Source organism: Microcaecilia unicolor, chromosome 13 (assembly GCF_901765095.1).
Source record: "Microcaecilia unicolor chromosome 13, aMicUni1.1, whole genome shotgun sequence".
Lineage (NCBI taxonomy): Eukaryota > Metazoa > Chordata > Amphibia > Gymnophiona > Siphonopidae > Microcaecilia > Microcaecilia unicolor.
The window spans coordinates 61,947,814-61,971,002 of NC_044043.1; the positions used below are offsets into that span (position 1 = coordinate 61,947,814).

The 23,189-nt window shown below is 42.4% G+C and overlaps 1 protein-coding gene across 1 annotated transcript in view; it reads right to left on the reverse strand.

Moving 5' to 3' along the window:
- Nucleotides 1–23,189, reverse strand: part of WDR81 (WD repeat domain 81) — an 80,963-nt gene that overhangs the window by 18,946 nt on the left and 38,828 nt on the right. The window contains 9 exon segments of the mRNA XM_030186256.1: nt 2–210; nt 213–515; nt 842–1,007; nt 2,427–2,485; nt 2,488–2,591; nt 3,252–3,433; nt 10,212–10,325; nt 10,328–10,401; nt 12,228–12,335. Of these exon segments, the coding sequence (XP_030042116.1) occupies nt 2–210; nt 213–515; nt 842–1,007; nt 2,427–2,485; nt 2,488–2,591; nt 3,252–3,433; nt 10,212–10,325; nt 10,328–10,401; nt 12,228–12,335 (1,319 nt within the window).

Below are 23,189 nucleotides of genomic sequence, written 5' to 3' on the forward strand. Positions count from 1 at the left end.
GGACAGTTTTATCTTTGCTGCCACTCAGGAAGAAGTCCTCACCATTTAGTGGCATGACACTTTTGATGGAAACCCGAGTGGCCACAAAGCTTTGTAGCTTGATCTGATGGAAGTGGAAGTGTGCCTCATGTTGACTCACACCTATCTCATACTGCCAGTATGCCAGCCAATTTCCACATAGCATATGAGCACTCCTGGGCAAGTCCTGTTCAGAGTGTTATCATCATAGCCAGGAGGAAATATATCAGTCCCTGCACTGACAGCAGTCATGCTACATCGGTCAAGCTGAATGTTGTCAGGTACCTGAATCCGATTCCCAACTAAAACACTTCCAAAAGTGCCAGATTGGCTTTCAGTTTCATGAGTGGGGTAAGGAGTGCTCAGTAATGGTGACGAAAGTCCTCGATCATGACTGGAGAGTTCTAAGGTGCTCGGCATCATGCTCTCCTGGTATACAGTTGTCATTTTCCAGAGAAGCTCATGGTTTGGAACAATCCTCTGCATTGCAACATCTCCTTAAATAATAAAAAAAGAAACACACAAAAATATCAAGTCCTGCAAACATAAATGCTCATGTCCATTAGTCCATTAATATTTTTATCTTTCTTTCTGCATTTACCCCAAGACATGTACTGGTGAAATATTTCCATTGTTCTGCAGCAGTTCTGAAAGCATTTTTTTGTGAATCCCTGGCATTCCCAACCACATTTTGCCAGGAATCTTCACTACTCTACCACAGCGTGGTTAGAAGTGACTACTGCTCCCACTCAAGGCCCAACTCCCTGCATGTTTCATGATGATGCTCAGATCATTCTTTTATTCACTGAGGAGAATTTAGTACCTATGAGACAAGAGAAGGGAATGTAGGTAGCATAGGCCATCTCAGGATTGTACACTTTCTCCAGCTCCTCCAGCACAGAGAGATCACCGGTCAATACCATCCCATCTAAGCAACGAAGTTCCACCACCAATGGCTCAGGGCAACTCAAAATTTCCAACTTCAATCCCTGGGAGTAAGAACAAGAAGTAATGAATGAGATTTATTCTGATGCCAAGCATCCCAGAACCTTGGGCTCTCCCACCAAATACAATGCTGATAGACATACATAAAAATTGTCCTACCATTTAAAGGCAGATTTTAGAATGAACATGAATTGACATGTCTAGGTTGAGATGTGTCAATTATAGTAGTATTTTAGAAAAGATTTGCCAATGTACAGCCTCTTGTAAAATTAGATGCAGGAATATATATGCATTGACTATGTGTAGCAGCAGAACCCATTTTGGAACGGTCAACATCTAAATCATCAATGGAGGTAACATACACATCTGTCGGCACGTACACAGTATGTCTGAGATATCAAACAAACTGTACCATGTGTACGTACCGATACCTAGACGTGTACGTCAGTCATTTTGGAAATCTAGATGTTATGTTCTTCAATAGGTACAGAGCTCGCAAACATGTGGCACTATCAATTTCATGGGTGGGGGGGAGGGGAAGAGGAAGAGGAGATTAAGGAACAATCTCCCCTAATTTCTCTTGGTAGAGTTCTGCCCAAATGAGCCGTTTATGAAGGCCTAGACATGCCTAGGAGCAGGTGTAAATCCCTCTGATCGATCTTGGTGCTCACAGACATGCCTTCCCCTTCTGAAATGGTAAATACACATGTATATTTTGGCCCTGCCCTAGTCTCTCATTAAGTATATGTCACAAAACAAGGTTTAGCGAGTATTTATACTACTGTAACACCACAAATTTCCTCTCACATGATGGCAATAATATTTCATAGGACTATTGTGAGGTGCATTTGAAATCTTTAGTTGTTCAATTCAACAATTTCTTTAAGAAAAGGGGGGGAAAAAGCACTTTTATATCCACACTTAAAGAAATAAGGGGGGGGGGGGGGGGGGGTTTGAGCCAGTGCAAGATAAAACAGCCCTTGATTTTCCTCAACCCTCGTTGTTACTAACGTTTCTCTGGGTTAGTGGTGGGCCTAGTCTCACCTTACCATACCTCCCTTGCCATTTGCCCATGTAATCCCAGCTTGCTGCATTTATTGATCTGAATGTGAAAAGGGCTTCTAAAATTACCTTAATACATGCTGAAGTAATACTGTGAACTAATTATATACCCATTTTCAGTGACTGTTTCTACCTCTCTCTAGTGAGCACAGAAACAAATGCAGAGAAAAAAAAAAGAGTTTATGCTTGGTTATTAGGCTCCTGATTTTCCTGTTTATTTGTAAGGGCTATATAAAAATATTATACAGAGAATTTGCTCTGATATCTTGTAAAGAACTGTTTTTGTCTTGGGTGGGGGGGAGGTACCTGAGCCTTTATGCTTTATATTCTTGTTTCAAATTCTGAATTTAAATGTGAATTGCATAAATATTAAACAAACCCTATTTGAGAAAGCATCAGACCTGGTCATGGGCTTGCTGAAGAAGTGAGAAGGTGCTGAAGAACATCTGCAAAGTCTCATCAGGTGCTGCTGCACCATCTCAGTTCCAATTCGTAAACAGATCAAGGCAATGAGGTTGTAGCTTTTACACACAGAGCAATCCGAGCACTGGGAACCACTGGGGAAACTGAATATACAACATCAGTTATGCTCTCTAATTCCATGTTACACCTCAGAGTTCTGTCTCATAACTAGACATCCTCTACAACAGAAGCAATATGTCACCCCCAGTTAGCCAGAACCCAAGCCCTCTAGCAGTGTGAGCTTCCTCACAGCAGTGTCTTGGCAGGGCTAACCTGGGACGCAGGAGCGAGTGTTTCCTCAAAAAAAAACTGCCTGCTGGAGACTCCAGCAGTGAAATGTATGTGAGCTTTTCTTTTAGCATGGCAGTTTTCTCCTGATCATTTAAAGCTTCAGATCACTTTTAACCAACTTCTGATAGACTATGCCACCATATACCCTCATTCACAATTACATGAAGTTTTTTGTTTTTAAATATTCCACCATCTCAGCTCAGCCACTGCAAGAGTAACTTCACAAATAAGGAACAATGAGTTTGGCCACTAGGTGTCACTAGTACACAACGACCCAGTCCTACTCCTTCACCCCCCCCCCCCCCCAGGGCTGTGAATGCTCCAACCTGCAGCATACTCAACCTTCAATGTTTGAAAGTTTAAATAGAAAGATTGGTGATTCCAAACATATAAAATAAAAAACTCACCAAAGCAGAAATCACTCCTTCAGAATAAAGATAAAGTAATACACAGTTTATTGTATTCGGGATTACCTGGTGGTGGGAGAGGTTAGGAAACCCAGAACAGGCAGGAGGACTTCCTGGTTGATTTTGGGAAGAATGTCCATCAGTGTAGTGTCCGAGAGGTAAACAATGATCCTCTGCATTACAGACACAGCTGCCAGTAACGAAGCTTCTTTCCGGCTGTTTAATCGGCCACCACTGCTCGGGGAAACCTAGAGAATCAGAGTGAGAAAATGATTTTGGGTGCACATAAAAAGGGTGCTTGCCAGTAGCCGATGAACTCTAACTAGAGATGGTGGTAGCGATAATGTAAACACTGCAGATGATGATAATACCCTTGCTGCAGATGAAGACCGTAGTAGACTTGTCCATGGATCAACATAGTAGTAGATAAACCACGAACTTAATTTTAAAATTAAGAGGACTCTGATAACATACTGCTACATTTATGCTACAAATCTTATATTTAAATCAAGAGGATATACAAAAGTGTTTGCCAAAAACTGGAGGAAAGTAGAATATTGCCAAACGAAAAGCTCCAACAAGCAATGGATGCAAATTTAAGATCCATAATAGAGGCTGACTGAATTTGGTTTTGGTTACAGACTGAAAACAGCCTAAAATCTTTTTTTCTGCTGGTTTCGGCTTTGACCGAAAGGTTATTTTAATTTTCAGCAGAAGCTGGATATTTATGCTTGTCCCATTTGTCTCCATCCTCCCCTTCCTCAAACAGGAGTTGCCCCTCCTCTCAGACCCCTCAACAGCCTACCCCCTACTGATAATCTCCTTAAGCCTATTTTACAATCCCTGGTGGTCTATGAGTGTAGTTGTAGCAGCAGCAGCGGGAGGTAGTAGAGATGAAAACGGTAACTGAACTCAAGAATGCATGGGATAAGCTCAAAGGAGAGAATATAGTAAAAAAAAAAAATGAGCTGTGCTTAAGCAACAAATCCAGTAGTTGGAATGTAAGGCTAGTGTCAGGCAGACTCCTATAATGTGTGTCCTGATTATGGCTAGACAGATCTGGTTGGGCTGGATTGGGCTTTGATGGCACCTCAAGTATTTGAAAATGTAGGCCAATGCCAGGCAGATTTCTATGGTCTGCGCCATGGGAAACTAAGATTAAGTATGAATGTCTTGAACAGACTGGATGGACCATGCAGGTCTTAATCTGCCGTCATTACTATGTTACTATGAGGACCCTGCAGAGTACAATTGAGAAGCAGAATGATTACCCCGCACATGGGAGAATTGGAAAAGGCAAACAAAGCTATAGCATGGCCTGAATAACAACAAAAAGTTGGAAAACAGATTAAAAAAGAGCCCCGGCCCACATGGAGTCACCAATTTTTGGATGAAAAAGTTTACATCACCCCCACAAGACTGGCAGACTGCAAAAATTAATTGGTCAGGCAGTCAGACCACAATGGCACAGGAATAACACTTCCAAAGCAAGGTTCCCAAAACCTACACACCCATAACTTGCCTGTCTACAGTTTATAAGTTATTCACTGCAATAGATGTCAATGAAATAGATGATCATATCTACTCCAAAAAACATGGCATAGAGCAGAAAAGGCAATAAGAAGGGAGCATATGGAATCAAAGACCAGTTAATGCTGAATAATGTCATCATGGCCAGTGCTAAGAGGAGCAAAAATCTCAGTATAGCATGAAATACATACAAGAAAGCCTTCAGTAGCATCCCATATTCCATGATAATAAATTGTCTCAAAATGTATAAAATAGACCTGAACTGATCGAGTCCATCAAGATCATTATGAAAATGTGGCAAAACTATACTCCATCCGAAGTATGGACAGTTTGTCACTCTTAACGTCAAGATTCAGTAAGGTATAGAGGTTACATAGCACTTGCTTCTTGTAAAGCTCTACAGTTCCAGTGGCCAACAATTAGCAGAACTCCTCCATGTAGCGAGGTGCTTCTCAGATGATATCAAGATGACTTTTGCCCTTAACAAATAAGCTAAGCCAACTTTCCTTAGAGAAAATTGAACAAAACTGAAAACATTCCTCTGACTGATGACTGTGAAATAAAAACTTGAATGGGAAGGTACGTAAAGAAGAGGGACAAACAATCGAGCATAAATTATTGAGTGTAAAGATCAGTAAAGAATATTAATAAGAGTAAATTGATATTGAAGAGTGCATTAACATCATGGAAAAAGATATAAGCTATTAACTGGTTGGAAATTCCCATACTCTTGTACAATTTTGGAACTGACCTCTTAAAGATCTTGAGAAACTAAATGTATGGACAAGGACACTCCTCCAGGCTCATGAGGTTATTTATAAGAAGCAATGTATGCCGAAACTGTACATTCTCTGAGCTGGAGGAGGAATGGGCCTCATAGAAACAAGATATACAGTGGTGGAAATAAGTATTGATCCCTTGCTGATTTTGTAAGTTTGCCCACTGACAAAGACATGAGCAGCCATAATGAGGGTAGGTTATTGGTAACAGTGAGAGATAGCACATCACAAATTAAATCCGGAAAATCACATTGTGGAAAGTATATGAATTTATTTGCATTCTGCAGAGGGAAATAAGTATTTGATCCCCCACCAACCAGTAAGAGATCTGGCCCCTACAGACCAGGTAGATGCTCCAAATCAACTCGTTACCTGCATGACAGACAGCTGTCGGCAATGGTCACCTGTATGAAAGACACCTGTCCACAGACTCAGTGAATCAGTCAGACTCTAACCTCTACAAATGGCCAAGAGCAAGGAGCTGTCTAAGGATGTCAGGGACAAGATCATACACCTGCACAAGGCTGGAATGGGCTACAAACCATCAGTAAGACGCTGGGCGAGAAGGAGCAACTGTTGGTGCCATAGTAAGAAAATGGAAGAAGTACAAAATGACTGTCAATCGACAAAGATCTGGGGCTCCACGCAAATCTCACCTCGTGGGGTATCCTTGATCATGAGGAAGGTTAGAAATCAGCCTACAACTACAAGGGGGGAACTGTCAATGATCTCAAGGCAGCTGGGACCACTGTCACCACGAAAACCATTGGTAACACATTACGACATAACGGATTGCAATCCTGCAGTGCCCGCAAGGTCCCCCTGCTCCGGAAGGCACATGTGACGGCCCGTCTGAAGTTTGCCAGTGAACACCTGGATGATGCCGAGAGTGATTGGGAGAAGGTGCTGTGGTCAGATGAGACAAAAATTGAGCTCTTTGGCATGAACTCAACTCGCCGTGTTTGGAGGAAGAGAAATGCTGCCTATGAACCCAAGAACACCGTCCCCACTGTCAAGCATGGAGGTGGAAATGTTATGTTTGGGGTGTGTTCTCTGCTAAGGGCACAGGACTACTTCACCGCATCAATGGGAGAATGGATGGGGCCATGTACCGTACAATTCTGAGTGACAACCTCCTTCCCTCCGCCAGGGCCTTAAAAATGGGTCGTGGCTGGGTCTTCCAGCACGACAATGACCCAAAACATACAGCCAAGGCAACAAAGGAGTGGCTCAGGAAGAAGCACATTAGGGTCATGGAGTGGCCTAGCCAGTCACCAGACCTTAATCCATTGAAAACTTATGGAGGGAGATGAAGCTGCGAGTTGCCAAGCGACAGCCCAGAACTCTAATGATTTAGAGATGATCTGCAAAGAGGAGTGGACCAAAATTCCTCCTGACATGTGTGCAAACCTCATCATCAACTACAGAAGACGTCTGACCGCTGTGCTTGCCAACAAGGGTTTTGCCACCAAGTATTAGGTCTTGTTTGCCAGAGGGATTAAATACTTATTTCCCTCTGCAGAATGCAAATAAATTCATATACTTTCCACAATGTGATTTTCCGGATTTAATTTGTGATGTGCTATCTCACTGTTACCAATAACCTACCCTTCAATTATGGGCCTGCTCATGTCTTTGTCAGTGGGCAAACTTACAAAATCAGCAAGGGATCAAATACTTATTTCCACCACTGTACCTATGGCGCTATACTGTCGTACCTATGGCGTACTGTCATGGTCATTTATAGCGTCTTGGGAGTCCAGATGGAATTTAAGCTAAGTGCTATGTATAATGAAATTTCTAAGTAAAGGAAAAGCAATAAGAGAAAAATTTGTAGAGGTGGTTGCCGATGATGAAGCAGTCCAGCCCCTGTGAGCTTTCAAATGTGTAGCCGGGGGCTTCGTGAGGCGTCATCTCTCGTATTCATAATCTGGAATACGGTTCAGTTGAATTGCCAGTTGATTTTTGACTGTTTCTTTCCATCAATTTGTATGTTGTTTGAACAGAAGTATTTGAAGGATTTACCTTCACATTTTTTGCTTTAATTGTTGGCTATACTGTCGTAAACATCTGGGCTTATTTAACAATGCCATCAGATCCCAATATGCAAAATATGAAAATAAACATCCAGAAACCATTAAGCTCAGACAAGGCATTTCAACAAGTAGAAAGAACGAGGAGTATCCATAGGTACATAAAGGGAAGGAAGCAACAGAATTTGTGAAAAAGAAAAAAATATCAAAGAATTAGATAAAACAAATGGGGGGGGGGGGGGGGGGAAACAAGTGGCAAATACAAAGTGCTACTCCAGAAACCATTTGATGAGCAAAACCAGGCACACAAAGGGTTAAGAAAAAGTGAATTGAACCTAAGGATGAGCAATGATAGCTGCTTAGGACAACAATTATGGATCAAGATGGTTCACAGCAAGCACGGAAAAAAAATGATACAGAATCTACAAATGTCTGCCATAAGAAATTGCTGGAAACAGTCAGTCGTTCATCTCATATCAGGCTGTGGAGTTTCTGATCGTAGAAAATTTCTACATAGAAAAACACAATTAGATAGAACATCTCATTCATTGGAAACTTTGTAAACATACAATATTGCTATATCGGAAAAGCACTGGGATCATGATCCAAAGAGAATTATAGATGCAAGGAAATCAGACATAGTAGTACGGGGGTGGAAGGGGGGAGAAATTACTCTAGAAAGGCATTAATCAAAGATGTCAGTTCCAAGTGAGTATTCTGTGAATTGGATGGAGAGAAAAAAGATCCTCAAATATCAAGAAATGCATTCAGAGATCAAGAAAACGTGGCAGAAAGATACAGAAATATTTCCCAGATTACAAGGAATTTTCAAGAACATCTGGATAAGCTGCATATACACGTTCCATCTTATAAATCCAGAAGGATGCTCTCTTAGGCAGGATGCAAGTACTATGGAAAGCATTAGCAATAAATCTGACAGACTGAGATCATACTCCACATACCCTGGCTTAGGAGTCAGGTTCATTACCGTCACAGTATGTGCAAAACTAACCCCCAAGAGAGATCAATACTTGTTTTTTCCATTCATATTTATGCAGTTCACAGATGAACAGATACAACTGGAAATGTAGTAAAACTGGTGGAAAATTTGGCCTCATTAGATGACAACAAAGTTGTGGTTCAGAGGAATGTGCAAACCTTGAGGTAGAACGGACTACCTTCTCAAACTGGCCTTAGAAACTCAGTTCTGTTGGGCTACCGTTTCAGAACATCCATCCCTACTGCTGCTTCCCCTGACTCTTGAGCTTTTGCTAGCCCCCGACTCCGCTCCTCTGAACTCCTTGTCATATCTACCCCACTTCTCTTCCCTCTCAGATGCCTTCTGACCTACCACATTTGCTTGGGCCCTCGTTTCTCACCCCATAGTTCCAGTCCTGACTCCTGTGTTAGTTCAGGCACTGCAGTGCTTCTACTCCTCACAGTCTGTAAGAGGCCAGGGCAGCTCACTTTGTCTAGTAACTTCCTCCCATCTCTGCCTCCAAAAGTTACCATCTGTTACACTCATTCTCCAGGCTATGAAGTCTGCTGGCCAGCTGCTCTGAGACACACCTTGAGCTTAGACTCCTGTTCTATATATCTGTTCCTCCCTATTAAACAATTGCTCCTGTGTCCCTGTGCTACTGACCTGCTAACACTGGTGCATGCTGTACTGCAAGTGCTGTCTTCCATGGGCTGGGGATGCCCCAACATGTTTCTCAGTGTAGTAGGGCAACCCTGCAATGAGCTCTTTTTTCTTTTGGCTTGCCATGCACACAAACCACCATTCACTCCCCAACAAGGGCACCTCCTGGTGTCCATTTCAGTTTTTAGTGAGTTCATGTGACTTTTTTGAAAACTACTATTTTTCAACAATCTACAATTTTGCTTGCTTTAATTCGAAACCTTAATATTTCTGTGAGAACGGCAAGAGTCCCATAACACTGTTCACACAAATCTGAGATTTCTATATACGAAACAAGTAGCATGCAACAATTGCAAAAGTTAAATTGCATCCCACATTGTCATTCTGGGACAGGAATTGCATGGTTGGTCGTGCTGACCACACGGACACTATATGGCAGCCATAAGCCAATGCATACGTGTCATATTATTCAGAGTTTTGCTTTTATTTTTGTCACAAAACACTATTTTTCATCAAACTAAAGTTTTTACTCTTTCAAAAGGCACCTCAATTATGTGTGTATAGCTACCAGAAGTGCCCTAAGCATCCCAACGGGGTGAGCACCCTATTGCACAGAGATTTTGTTTTATGTATGCCTCTTTTTCATTATAAATTTGCAGTATTTGCTACACTGCCAGTCTCCCCCAAAAAAGCTTTAAGGTGGGTTACAGTCCCAGGGACAAAAAAACAAAAAACTGGGAACAATAAAACAGAAGACAGCAAAGAAACAACCCATAGAATAGGGCATCAAAATAAGATCAAAGTATTCTCTCTGTTTTTAAGGAGAGCAAGCTAATAGCCATAAAGACTGCAGGCTGTTACTAGTGGTTACCCACAAGAAAAAAAAAACATTGTGCATACCAAGAATGTGAAACAGAGAGAAACAGAAAAGCCATCAAGTAAAATGGGTTTCCCCCCTCTTCATCTGGTTATATGAACAGAACGATAGACAAAGACAAAGTGAAAGCAATGTTTCTTCCTCTCTCCTGTCTCCAGTACTGACCAGGTAACTGATGTATGGAAGGTACTGATAGGTGAGGACAGGCTCTCCATAAAGATGAGCCACATGCATCAGACAGTCCAGAACAGCTTTGGACAACTGGTCCCCCCAGCACCCAGTCTCTTTTGATAAATGTTTCTGTTGAGAGGATAGTTCTCATTTCCACTTGGCACAAACTGATGCCTATGGGGACCTGTGAAGAAAAAAAAAAATCACAAGCTTGAAAAGAACTCAGTACCATGGTAGAAATTCTTTGCACAGGGCTATGGACTGAAGATAATGGGAACATCCTATAATCAAAAGGTCCTTTCACACTTTTATATGTGATCTAGTGGCCAGGTTACATAATTTAACAATATCTTGAGGTTAAATTCCCTAATCTATGTCACTTTGGCTCCTGGTGCTTCTAGTTGTTTCATCATTCCTGCTCCCCTTTGGAAGCTGACAGCTAAGGAACCACTTCTGCAGGGTGGAACGCCTATTCTCAAGAGCTGATCATTCACATCACATGTTAAGAACCCGCTATAATGAAACATGCTTTGGACACTTTGCCAGTTACCCTATGCACAGAGTAATCATATTTAAAGTTAGGGTTTTGTTGAAAGCCCATTTTGTTCTCTCAAGCTTTTCGGGGGTGCCCTGGAACTCGGAATGCAGGAGGCATCGTTTGGCCTTCTCTTTCTTTTGTCTTCTCCATTACTGTCAATATTTATGTTCATTTCCTTTAATCTTTTATTTTAGTTTTAATTTTACTTTTGTAAATAGCTCTGTTAGGCGAAGTCAGAAGAGTGGATATGATGTCTGCATTAAACATTAAAATATTCAAGCATTTAATATCACTATGTGAAAAAAACAAGGAAAGGAGGAGAGTTTATTTGGATAATCTGACTGTAACATGATGATTAAAACACAGAGCTGTGAATCTGGAGATCATAACTTATGCACAACTGTGTGACCCTAAGTCACACCCTCCCTCGGAGGATCTTAGCACCGGAAACTTTTAGAACCAAATTAATCATCTTCTGCAGTGCTGTGTGAATGCTGCTGCTATATTATAATAGCTTCAATTCATCTCTAGAGCTCAGAGTTGATAGGTTTTCTTGAATATTTATTGTTGCATAAGGGGCTATTCAGTTGTGAATTCAGGCTGACCAGAGCCCTCATCTCCCAGCTCCGTGACACCTGTCCTACTGTATGGGCCACATTAATTTGCCTGTTGAGGTGACAATGATGACTGCTCTGTGATACCTGGCAAAACACAACTGGCAGTAGTTACGAAGCCACCTCCTAGTGGAGCAAAAACAGTAACAGAAACCAGACAGAAGTGGGATAAAACAGAGAGTCCTTTCTGGCAAATTAGTGAAGGAAAAGACAGAAAGCAGCTGGGAAATCAAATGTAACAGGAAGTAAACTGGGCAGGACAGACAGGCTTTATATGTTCCTCTAAATGATTATGTTTCATCTCTGATTTCCAGATGTTTTGAGCAGAAGAGGAGGGAGGGACAGCCATCAGATACGGTGTCTTGAGATTACCAATCCGATTCAGTGTGGGTTTGGTTCCTCAAGAAGCCAAAGAGCCATTTACCAGAACCAGAAGCAATACCACACCCTAACAAATGGGACCATCACTTACTAGTGATGGATGCTAAGTTCCCAGATTCCTGCCACAGTACCTGTATATTAAGGCAGGACCTCCTCTATGACTACTGCGCTCAGAAGACAGAGTTCTTCTGCTGACCCAGCTTATTCTTCAATAGTGTTAGTGATATAGTTATTGCTCCTGTATTTCATATATACCACAGCCTTCCTTCCAATCTCAAACTGGGTGAATCTGCCCCACTGGCAGATGCTTCCTATAGCTTCAGGTGAGGCTCTCTTAAATAATTCCGTGGAGGGTCAGAAAACAATTCCGCAGCTAATAAACCTTCAAACTGTACTTACTTGATAAGGAAAAAGAAAATAAGTATTACAACAGTGCAAAATAGTTATTTTATTCATTAAAAAAGAGGGAAACATTACCAACAAAACAGGACGTAAGCAGACGCAATAGGTTCCGAGCTATGGTTCGGGATGTGACAGTGGGCCCTAACTTAGCCGACAGCCACCTCACCATCTTACAGGTAGTGTCTAAAAAAAAAAAAGAGAGAGAGAGAGAACAGGGTTATCATATCCATTCTACAAGATGTACTGCAAAAGCAGAAGTTATCAAGTCACACAATTTATTATGTATATCATTTACTGAAAAGTTCTCTTCAGAACCTTGGTCTGGCATCACTTGGGACTGGGTGGGAAGCAGCAGCAATTAAATCTCTGGCAGCTAAGCCTGAACATTAACAAGAACATTTTCTAAAAAAAAAATTAATATTAAAGTTTTCTCAGCAGTCCAGATTGTTGTGTTTACAAAAGAATCTGGGAGTGCCAGTTAATACTAGGAAACTCATGTCTTGAAGTTTCTGGTTCAGGAACTATATCTATGCTTCCATCCACTACACATTAAATCCAGGTCAAGCTGAAAGGCTTTAGTTAAAACAAAGTCTCTCATTCCTGGACAGGGATCATGAAGAGAAGTGGCGCAGTGAAGGTGGTTTGAATAAACATGGAGACTAAATTCCTATGAAGTAAAAATGATATGCCCAGGTTGACCTCCACTCACTACCATTCAGTAGCAGGAAATTCACCACCCATTCCATGAAGAAATATTTCCTCAGGTTACGTCTGAGTCTACCCCCTTGTTCCAGAGCTTCCTTTCAACTGGAGGAGTGGCCTAGTGGTTAGGGTGGTGGACTTTGGTCCTGGGGAACTGAGTTCGATTCCCACTTCAGGCACAGGTAGCTCCTTGTGACTCTGGGCAAGTCACTTAAACCCTCCATTGCCCCATGTAAGCCGCATTGAGCCTGCCATGAGTGGGAAAGCGCAGGTTACAAATGTAACAAAAATAAAATAGATACTATTGGAGATTCTACATGGAATGTTGCTACTATGGGAGATTCTAGGTGGAATGTTGCTACTATTGGAGATTCTACATGGAATGTTGCTATTCCACTAGCAACATTCCATATAGAAGGCTGCGCAGGCTTCTGTTTCTGTGAGTCTGACGTCCTGCACGTACGTGCAGGACGTCAGACTCGCAGAAGCCTGCGCGGCCACATTGAGGGCCGACTTCTACATGGAATGTTGCTAGTGGAATAGCAACATTCCATGTAGAATCTCAAATAGTAGCAACAGTGGAGGAGTGGCCTAGTGGTTAGGGTGGTGGCTTGGTCCTGGGGAACTGAGTTCGATTCCACTTCAGGCACAGTAGCTCCTTGTGACTCTGGGCAAGTCACTTAACCCTCCATTGCCCCATGTAAGCTGCATTGAGCCTGCCATGAGTGGGAAAGTGCGGCATGGGATACAAATGTAACAAAAAAAACAAAAAAAACTGAGAATCATCTCCTATGCATTTATGCCATGTAGGTATTTAATGTCTCTATCATATTTCCCCTCTACCGCCTTGTTTCACCCTCAGGCTGCGTCAGGGGTTTAAAAAAAAACTACAAGGGGTGGGTAACAGGGTCTACCCCTAATAGTAAAAAAAATCAAACCACTTTTTCCACTTCTCACCACACTTAGACCCACTCGTGTGGTGAGCAGGCCCTTGGCCTGGATTGGCCGCTGTTGTGGACAGGATGCTGGCTCGATGCACCCTTGGTCTTTTCCCAGTGTGGCATTACTTATGTACTGTTTTAATAAAACACTTCTTTTTTATTCACTCGTTTCTGTGGTTTTTATGGAGTCAACACAATATATTACATTCTTTACAATTGTTCATCACTGAGACAGTTCTTGGTTCCCTTCTGGATAACATTCGTAAAACCTTATGTGAAAGTAAGGCAGTTTTGGTTCTGCAGTTTGATTTATCTAGTGCTTTTGATTTAGTAAACCATGAATTTTACTTAGGCTTTTAGAAAGTACACAACTGGATCACAATTTTTTTTTAAACAACATTCCTATATAGTCAAGATGGATAGTACGTTATCAAAAAGATGGACTAATCTGAGTGCTGTCCCACAGAGGTCCCCATTATCTCCTATACTTTTTAACGTTTATACGTATTCTGGAGAGGCTAGGTGTTTATCTATGTAGTTATGCTGACATCACCATTATGATTCCTACAACTTCTTCAGTGTCATTAAATCTGTCTTTACTATATAACATAATGGATACTTTGGACTGCTGGGTGAAAATGCATAAGCTCAACTAAATGCAGAAAAAAAACTAAATTCTTATTGATTAGTGATTCCCTTGATGATGAAGAAAAAATGTGAAGATTTTAGAGTACAAATTTTCACCCTTTATAAAAGTTTTGGGTGTTTATTTAGACGCCAGATTGTCTTTGGAGCCCCAGATCAATTTGTTAACCCAATCGTTGCCAGGTTTGCAAATATTTTGATCAGGAACATTTTCAGTTAATTGTTCAATCACTGGTTTTGAGCCTCCTGGATTATTACAATGTTATTTTATCTGGGTTCCTCAAACCTATTGTTTAAGAGGCTCCAAACTATTCAAAACATGGCATTGCATCTCATTTATTCATTAGAGAGATACAATAGTTTATCAATCTATTTTTTAAAAAGTCATTGGTTTCCTGTTTACGCCAGAGTTCTTTTCAACTTTGGTTGTCTTCTCTTCAAGGAGTTGTATGGGTTAGCTCCATTATACTTGCTGGACCACTTTATTTTTTTAGAAGAAAATCAAGCCCACCAGATCAGTAATTTTTCCAACACTAAGAAACTTGAAAAGATTTAAATTGGTGGCAGTGAAGTTGAACAAAGAGATATGGAATGTTTAGAAAATATGTTTCAAATATGAATAATTAAGATAGGGCTATTGTGTATCACTGCTAATGTCTTTTTCCTGGTTTTGTCCAGCTTCTTATAGATGTCACCCACATTGAACCGCAAGGTAAATGGCAGACTATAAATTATATTGTTATGTTATCCAAGTAGGGAAACACAGGTTACACTGGCTCCCAGTCAAAGCAAGAGTTCACTTCAAGTTGTTTATGTTCATCTTTAAGATATTATATGGTCTTGCGCCGGAGTACCTTTAGGATTCAACTGTACTGTACTCAGCCGCCAGAACACGTCAATCTACACAGGAACTTAGACTCTTGATACCATCTAATACTGTGTGTAGTATCTACCAGAAAGAAATCTATTTTGGATTATGGTCCTGATTTATGGAATAGATTACCTAGTAATATGCGATGAATGGCCCAGTACTCAGAAAACAAATGAAAGCTTATTTATTCAATCTTTATTTGCTATGTATTTAGGAACTTATGTTACTTTATGTTGAATTAATCTACTGGTGATTTTGTAATTCGTGGTCATTGTATTTTCTATATCTACTGTGATTCACTTTGAGCCATGTCTAGGTTAGGCAGAATATAAATACCTAGATTAGATTAGATGTAGTCTCAGTCTGCACAGCGACATTGCGACTATAGCAAGGCATTCTGTGAATACTCTGGGAGCAAACGCGATACTGGTAAGTGATGTTTTTTCCTACTCAAAATCTGAGATACATCCTGTGACTGAGACATATCCGGATGTGGATATAAGCATCCTTTAAGTCCAGATAGCATAGACAATCATTCAACTGAATCATGGGAAGAAGAATGCCCAGGAAAATCATCCTAAAAGCTTTTCATTGACCAGACATTTGTTCAGGGCCCTTAGGTCCAGGGTAAAACAAAATCCCCCGTCTTTCTGGGCACAAGGTAGTATTTGGAATAGAATCCAGTCCCTTCTTCATCTGGTGGAATGGGTTCAACCACATGGGCCTTTAGAAGGGAGGAAGGCTCCTCTATGAAAACTTCCCAATGCTGAGAGCTGAGTTTTGAGGCTTTTGGTGGGCAACTGGAGGAGAATGACACCAATTGAGGGTATAACCTTCCTAGACAATTTATAGAACCCATTGGTCTGAGGTTATAAGGGGCCACCTTTCTTGGAAAAACAATTCAGCCTCCCTCCCACTGGTAGGTCATTTGGAATGGATACTTTTATTTTTGCTATGCTCTGCTGGAGCCAGTCAAAAACATGTCCCCTGCTTAAACTGGGAAGCTGGCTGGGGTTTCAGAGTAGTAGGAACTCTTTCGACTTCCACATGAAAACCTCTGAGAAGTGGAGGCCATGGAAGGAGTGGGCCGAGACAGGGACCTGATGATATCAGTCCTCTTCTTAATGAGGTCAGCAATCTCTTTGATCTTGTACCCAAAAAGGTTGTCTCCTCAGCAAGTGACATCTGCCAATTTTTCCTACAGTGCTAGCTCTAGAGCAGAGACACGCAGCCATGAAAATCTGCACGCACCAATACCTAACGCAGACAATTTGGACATCACATTAAAAGCATCATAGGGTGTCTGGGCCATGTTTTTGACACTCCTTCTGCTTGGCTACTGGCTGATAGAGCTCAGCACTTTCTCTGGAGGAAGTGTCTCCACAAACTCCATCGCACTGCACACCAAGTAGATACTCATGTAGAAATGGTATGACTGGAAAAAGGAAATGAGCTTCGAGCCCTGAAACACTTTCCTCTCAAAAGACTCCAGAGTACAAGCATCCCTGCCCTAGGGCACTGGGACATGGGTCCTCAAATTTCTGGCTCTTTTGGGGGTGGATTCAACGATGATAGAATGGTACAGAAGCTGCTGCTGCTGCTTCTCAAATTCGGGAGCCTTCTGGATTCTATACAGAGTCCGCCTTCTTAGGTACAGGCTGCACAGTAAGAAGGTCACCCAATTCATCATTTGTGCAGTCTTAAGGATGCTGTGTACGGGTACTGTCACAGTTTCCTTAGGAGCGGAGTTATAATCAAGGACCTCTAACACCTCGGCCCTAGGCTCATTCTCAATTTCCAAATTAAAGAGGATGGCCTCAGCCATTTCTCTCAGAAACATAAGAAAGGAGAGCTCCTCTGGGGGAGACTCTCTCCTTTCCTGAGGTGGAGAAGGGTCTGAAGGCAGACCAAGGGAACCCTCCTCTGGTTCTACTTCATATTCCCCCCCCCCCCTCCAAAAACAGTCTGTATCTGACTCTGGAAGTACTCCTTGTGGGGCATCTTAATCTGCATCTGGCTTGGATCACTGGACAAACAAACCAGGCTCTGGGTGAGAGTGCCAAGAAGCGGGTCCTTACTTGGACTCTGGGATAGCTTCCTCTCCTGTAGGTCTGGAAAGGAGCATCACATTGGTTGGTGCTGGCTCTGATGTCCTTCAAGGCACCAGCATCGATAAACAGCTGACAGACACACCGTGAGTTTCCAGGATAGGCTGCAGCAGGACTGTAGTTGGTACCAATACCCTCAATGACACGGCATCACACCAAGCAAGAATGTGCTCCAGCTACTCCTGTAACAAAACCTGGAGCCACTCCTTGAGAACAGACATCAATAAAGGTGGGGCTGGAGCTAGTACAGACCAAGGGGCCCAGCTTTGGGAAGCCTGGCTTATTGGCATCCCCACACAGGGGAAGTGATCCTCATGACACTGATGCTTTGAGGACCAGCGATGCCGGTACCCCAGCACTCCTGACACCATGCTCTGAGAGGGAATGTCAGCCATACTCCTTCACCTTCATTCAATGCAGGACACTGGTATCCTTTGATGCCAATGATGACAAGGAATCCTCATGTGTCCTTGGTGTAGGGTCTGATGATGCTCCACCCAAGCAGACACTACCGATACTGAGGCAGGTTGAGATCACCTCAATACAGGTTCGGGTGCATCTCCAGTGAATCAATGCAGCTCTCAATACCATTGGAGTCAACACCTCCAACGCGAATGTTGATGGACCGGCCTTCAGCACACCAGTTTCTCGAGCTGAGGGGGGGGGGGCTCTACTCTTCCATTTGAGATCAGAGTTTACAGTGAGAGAGGACTGATGATCGCAGTAGGCACCAATTGTGGCAGTCACAGAAATGGTCCTACCGCACCTCAAACACTTCTTAAACCTGCTGGAAAGTTTCTGGGACATCTCTGGAAAAATAGCCAAAGCAAAATCCAACAGCTCAATTTTTCAAAACTAAATTTTATATGTATTTTTGGTTTTGGGTTTGGTTTTTTTTGCCAAAACTGGGAGCTCAAGCCTAAGTAGGCTGCAAGCTGTGAAAAATAAAGGAAACTTTTAAAGTGTCACAAAAATCTAAAAGGTAGAGAAAATAAAATGGTCCCGTGATACCTCAAATGAAGAGAAAAAAAAAGGGCAAAAAGGCCAAAAAAAAAATTGCCTGGAAAAAGAAATGCACAAGAGAGACATATCTAAACAGCTCTGAGGAGAAAACGAAACTGAGGGTCCAGCCTGAGTCAAGTGGGAAGCAAGACCTGCATGCATGCGGGGTCAGGCTTGCCAAAGGCTTCTAGAAGTTCAAAAACCATTTGGAGCATCCGCAGCAGGGCTCCATGGATGACATCACCCACGTGAGAAGAACATGTCCTGCTTGTCCTCTGAGAAATATATTTAACACACCCAGAAATGGAGCCTCACATGGTTCTGACTGCAAAGTCAAGTTGAAGGTCAATGCACAGGGGTGAATACAGTGGCCGTTATGGCTCACCCTGACCTCCAATCTTTTTTATCTGCCAGCAAATATTACTAAAGCAAAATTCTGCCCTGAGAACCATGGAACTGGCATCTGAGAGGGCATCTCCTGAACATTTGGGCGTAGGCACATATCTAATGTGCCTATGCTGAATCCTGCCCTGGGCATATAGAGTTGAGATTTGAACCCTATGCTTCTTAACTACTATTCCCCCCCCCCCCCCCCCCCAAAAAAAAAAAAAAAAAAAAAAAAAACAATGGATGGACATACATTTAGTAGCAAGAGGAAAATATAGAGCTTTGGAGAACACAGCAATGTACTGCCAAGGAATCTGAGCTATCTGAACATTTCACCCACTGAAATCTTTGACTAAAGAAATGAGCCATTTGTGCATTGTGCCTTCAATTCCAAGAATCTCTAGTCAATAAACTAGGATGATCTAGTCGAAGGCAGCAGATAAGTCTAGTGAAATAGTCAGTTAACATAAACATTGATCTAGACAACTTTCAGGTCATTGGTCAAAGCTAGAAGCTCTCACTACTGAAGACTGGGCAAAAGCCCAACTGTCATCAGCCTACAGAAGTCTACTTATCTATGACCTGTACACACCACACTGCAGTTAACCATTCAATAAATGTGACCAGATAAAGAGAACTGGAGACAAGCTTATACTTTTGACACCACCAAGACATCTAAGTTAGATTTTGTTTTGTAACAAAATGCAGATCATGGCTCTTTTAAGTCTATCTGGGAAAATTCCTGCTTGAGATGTATTGATACATACTGGTGTATCAGTATGTTTATGTTTATTAAAATCTTGCTTTATCACTAATCTTGGTTTATGCCAAATCAAGGTAATAAACATGAAAGAAGTAGAAACTGAACTCCATTCTAAAAAGGAAAGAATCAAGTGTGGTACTGAATAAATTCCAAAGCATATCATGATTTACTACTACTATTATTTAACATTTCTAAAGCACTACTAGGGTTACGCAGCGCTGTACAATTCAACATAGAAAGCCAGTCCCTGCTCAAAGAGCTTACAATCTAAAGGACAAATGTACAGTTAGTCAAGTAGAGGTCATCAAATTGGGGCAGTCTAGATTTCCTGAAAGGTATAGAGGTTAGGTTAGGTTTGGTTATTAGATTTGGTTATTGCCTACAACAGGCTGTCACAGGGTCCTCTGCCTGGATGGGAAGGTTAGGAAATCTTGGGCATGCTCATCTCAATAAGATGGCCTGGAGTCATAAGAGTCCAGACAACAGGCTGTTACAGCTGTATTCTCAAAAGGATAAGGATCATGGGGATGGCGGTAGTAGGTTGTTCACAAAAATTGGGATCATAAGTTTCATCTCATGCTGTATGATGCTTTGTTCATTGTTATATCATTGTTTCTTTGTTGTCATATAATTGACTGTTGACTTTGCAGTTTGCTGTATGGTTCTTTTGATCCTGAATAAAAACCTTTAAAAACTTAAAAAGGAAAGACACACACCAAGAAAAAAAAACATGCACACAGACTACAGAGTTGCTGATGTTTTCAGCCCTCCCCAAAAAAATCAACCAAATGAAATTTGAAATAAATGAGTTTTCAGATTGGCTCTGAATCTTTTAATAAACCAGGCTGTGCATGAAAACACAAACATTCGGCTTTCACAATGTTGCTAAAGAATCAACATGGACCAACTCCAGATAATAAGATTCTCTCCAAGACCCTGTCCTGTGTCTACTGCCGTGGTTCTTGACCCTTTATATGTCACAGACCCTTTTAAGCATCTTCCTCCCTCTAGCATTGTCTTCCTTTTTCTAGAGTAATCAATGCAAGGAACAGGATGTGTTGCAGAGCTAGGTAAGCTGGTGATTGCTAAGGCCCCGCCTTGATTTTCTCTTCCATTGCTAATTCTGCTGTACATCAACTTTAGATTTCTTTATATTACGTTGTGTATGTATGCTCTTTCCTCACCCACCGAACATCAAGCATCTACAAAATATAAAACATTTGTCACTAGTCTGGAATTAATTACATTTCAAAAGACAGAGGTCAATATTCAGCCGCATATCTAATGTAGACCGTTACATTTATATATTACTCCTGGGGGAATTCTGCGCAACTGCACAGCGCTGAGATCGTGCAGCAAGAGGAGAAGGAAGTGAATGGCTACACTTTGAGCTGCTGCTTCCTCCTCCTGTGCCAGCCTAGACCCAACTGTTTATTTGAATCAAAGGGCTGTAGAGGCCCGCATGGTTCATTATGAACAGTCAGTTCTAGGACAGTACAAAAGAGGAAGCACCTTGATGTGCAGCAGTTCCCTCCCTCCTCTTCTTGCCACACAAACTCAGCAGGGGTCGAGGTGGCGAGTGAGCAAAGCAGCAGCTGGTGCCAGTGGCTAGTGTGTGCCAGGGAATTGTGAAGGGGGCAGAGCAATGTGACTGTATGTCATGGGGATGGGGGGAAGCAGCAAAGAAAGATTGTGATGTGGCGGTGGGGAAAGGGGCAGAACAAGCTGAGTCTGCCACTGATGTTGAGGGGGGGGGGGTGTGGAATCAAGCTTGAGGGTGTGTCACAGGGAGGGGAGAATGAGGGGTCTTGCTGGGAATTCTACGGAAAAAGAACTGCAGTTGGAATGAGAGAGGGAATAGGGGAGAATGGAGCCTGAGGAGGGAAAATGCAGGAGGATTTCAGGCCTTATAATGGGAGAGTTTTGTGCAAAAATACACTACAAATAAACTATGCAGAATTTAAAATTTTTTGTGCAGAATTCTTCCAGGAGTAATAAGTATATTAAGCAGCATAACCTATTTGTCTTTGTATATACAGCAGTGCTGCCTGATTTTGAGTGTCCAAGTTAGTCATCTTTGCAGGCCACATAATTTGAAATGCAGTGAAAGTCTGCTGAAGGACTGTCATGGTGCAGAGCGAAACAACAGTGTACTCACCTTTAATAGTGCTGCCATACCGCCTCCCAACATCCTCCTTTAATCATTACTCGTTCCAGCTTGGCAGCTTGAAAAGCACTGTAGCACACCACCACCTGCCGATGAATCCAAGTGTTGCATCAAGGTCATGTGATCGTGAGACTTGGACCTTGACAGCAGGAGATGCTGCACTTAAATACATCTCTGGATACCAGAAAAGGAACGAGTAATTTAGATCCCGATGCTTAAAAGTAAATGCGGGTCATTAGCGCCAGACTAACGCCTGCATTTGCTACCGCAAAATATTCCGAGCCAGTGAGTGCAGGATATAACGAGATCGCCAGCTCTGAATGTAACAAACATGCAAATGCATGCTAAATAGAGTTATTAGAATTCCTCTCCAATGCTCAGCATTTGCATTATTCCAGGCCCCTTCCTCCCCAACCCCCTCAAAACACAAAAGAAAAACTCTCTTATGTGGAAGTTAAACCCCATCCAGTGCATCCCAGGATATACCGGACAGGGCACTGCCATTTTGATGTAGCACCCACACAGGAGGAGGAAGTGCTAGTCCCTCCTCCTCCTCCAACTTAAAGATACCAGGGGAGAGAGTTGGGTTGGAGAGGGACCCCCCCTACCGCTCAGCACCAGGGATAGTCGAGTCACATCAGGCCCCTATCATGGGTCCCACTGGATCACCAGGGCATTCAGTGTGTGTATGTGTGGGAAGGGGGTATATGCTCCGGGGGTGAGGGGCCCGAGGGTCCACCAGACCTCCAGGCACCCCTGTGCTAGGTGGGGTGGGTCAGGTGGGACTGGGGTTCATTGGACCTCCAGGTGCTTGTGTTTGGCAGGATGGGGAGCCTGAAGGTCCGGGCCTGTCAAACCTCTTCTGCGGGAGGATTGTGCCTTGAGCACGTGCCCAGGCACAATCCTCCTGCAGATCAACGCTAATAATGCACATAAATTTGAATGTTGTTATTAGCACTAAGGGCTCTCTTTCCCTGCACTGTTACAGCAGTAATTTTACTGCACTGTTCAGAACAGCACAGGGAACCTGATCATTGGCACCTTAAAGAAAAATGTTGGGACATAATGTAAAATACAGTGCTGTCAAACTTTGCCTCTCTCTGTCTCTGCAGTGCAGGGATCACTGGGTCCCCCCTTCTTGACTGGCAGAACTGCTCCAAGAGTACTGGGGGCCTCGGCAAACCTTCAGCCTTGTACCCCTTTCAGTTAAAATTTTAGGCCCCTGGATCATCCTCTTTCTCTCAAGATTTTGATGATTAAACTCAACAATCATGATCATTACACAACAATCTTACAAAAATGCATAACTGGATGACATACTTTTATTAGATATTAAAATATTCTGCCCCAAATCCACATTAGGCAATTGCCTAGTCTTGTCTAATGGTTAAGTTGGTCTTGTATAGGGGGAGAGGGAGGTTTGCCCAGTTAACATCAGGGGTACTTGTGTG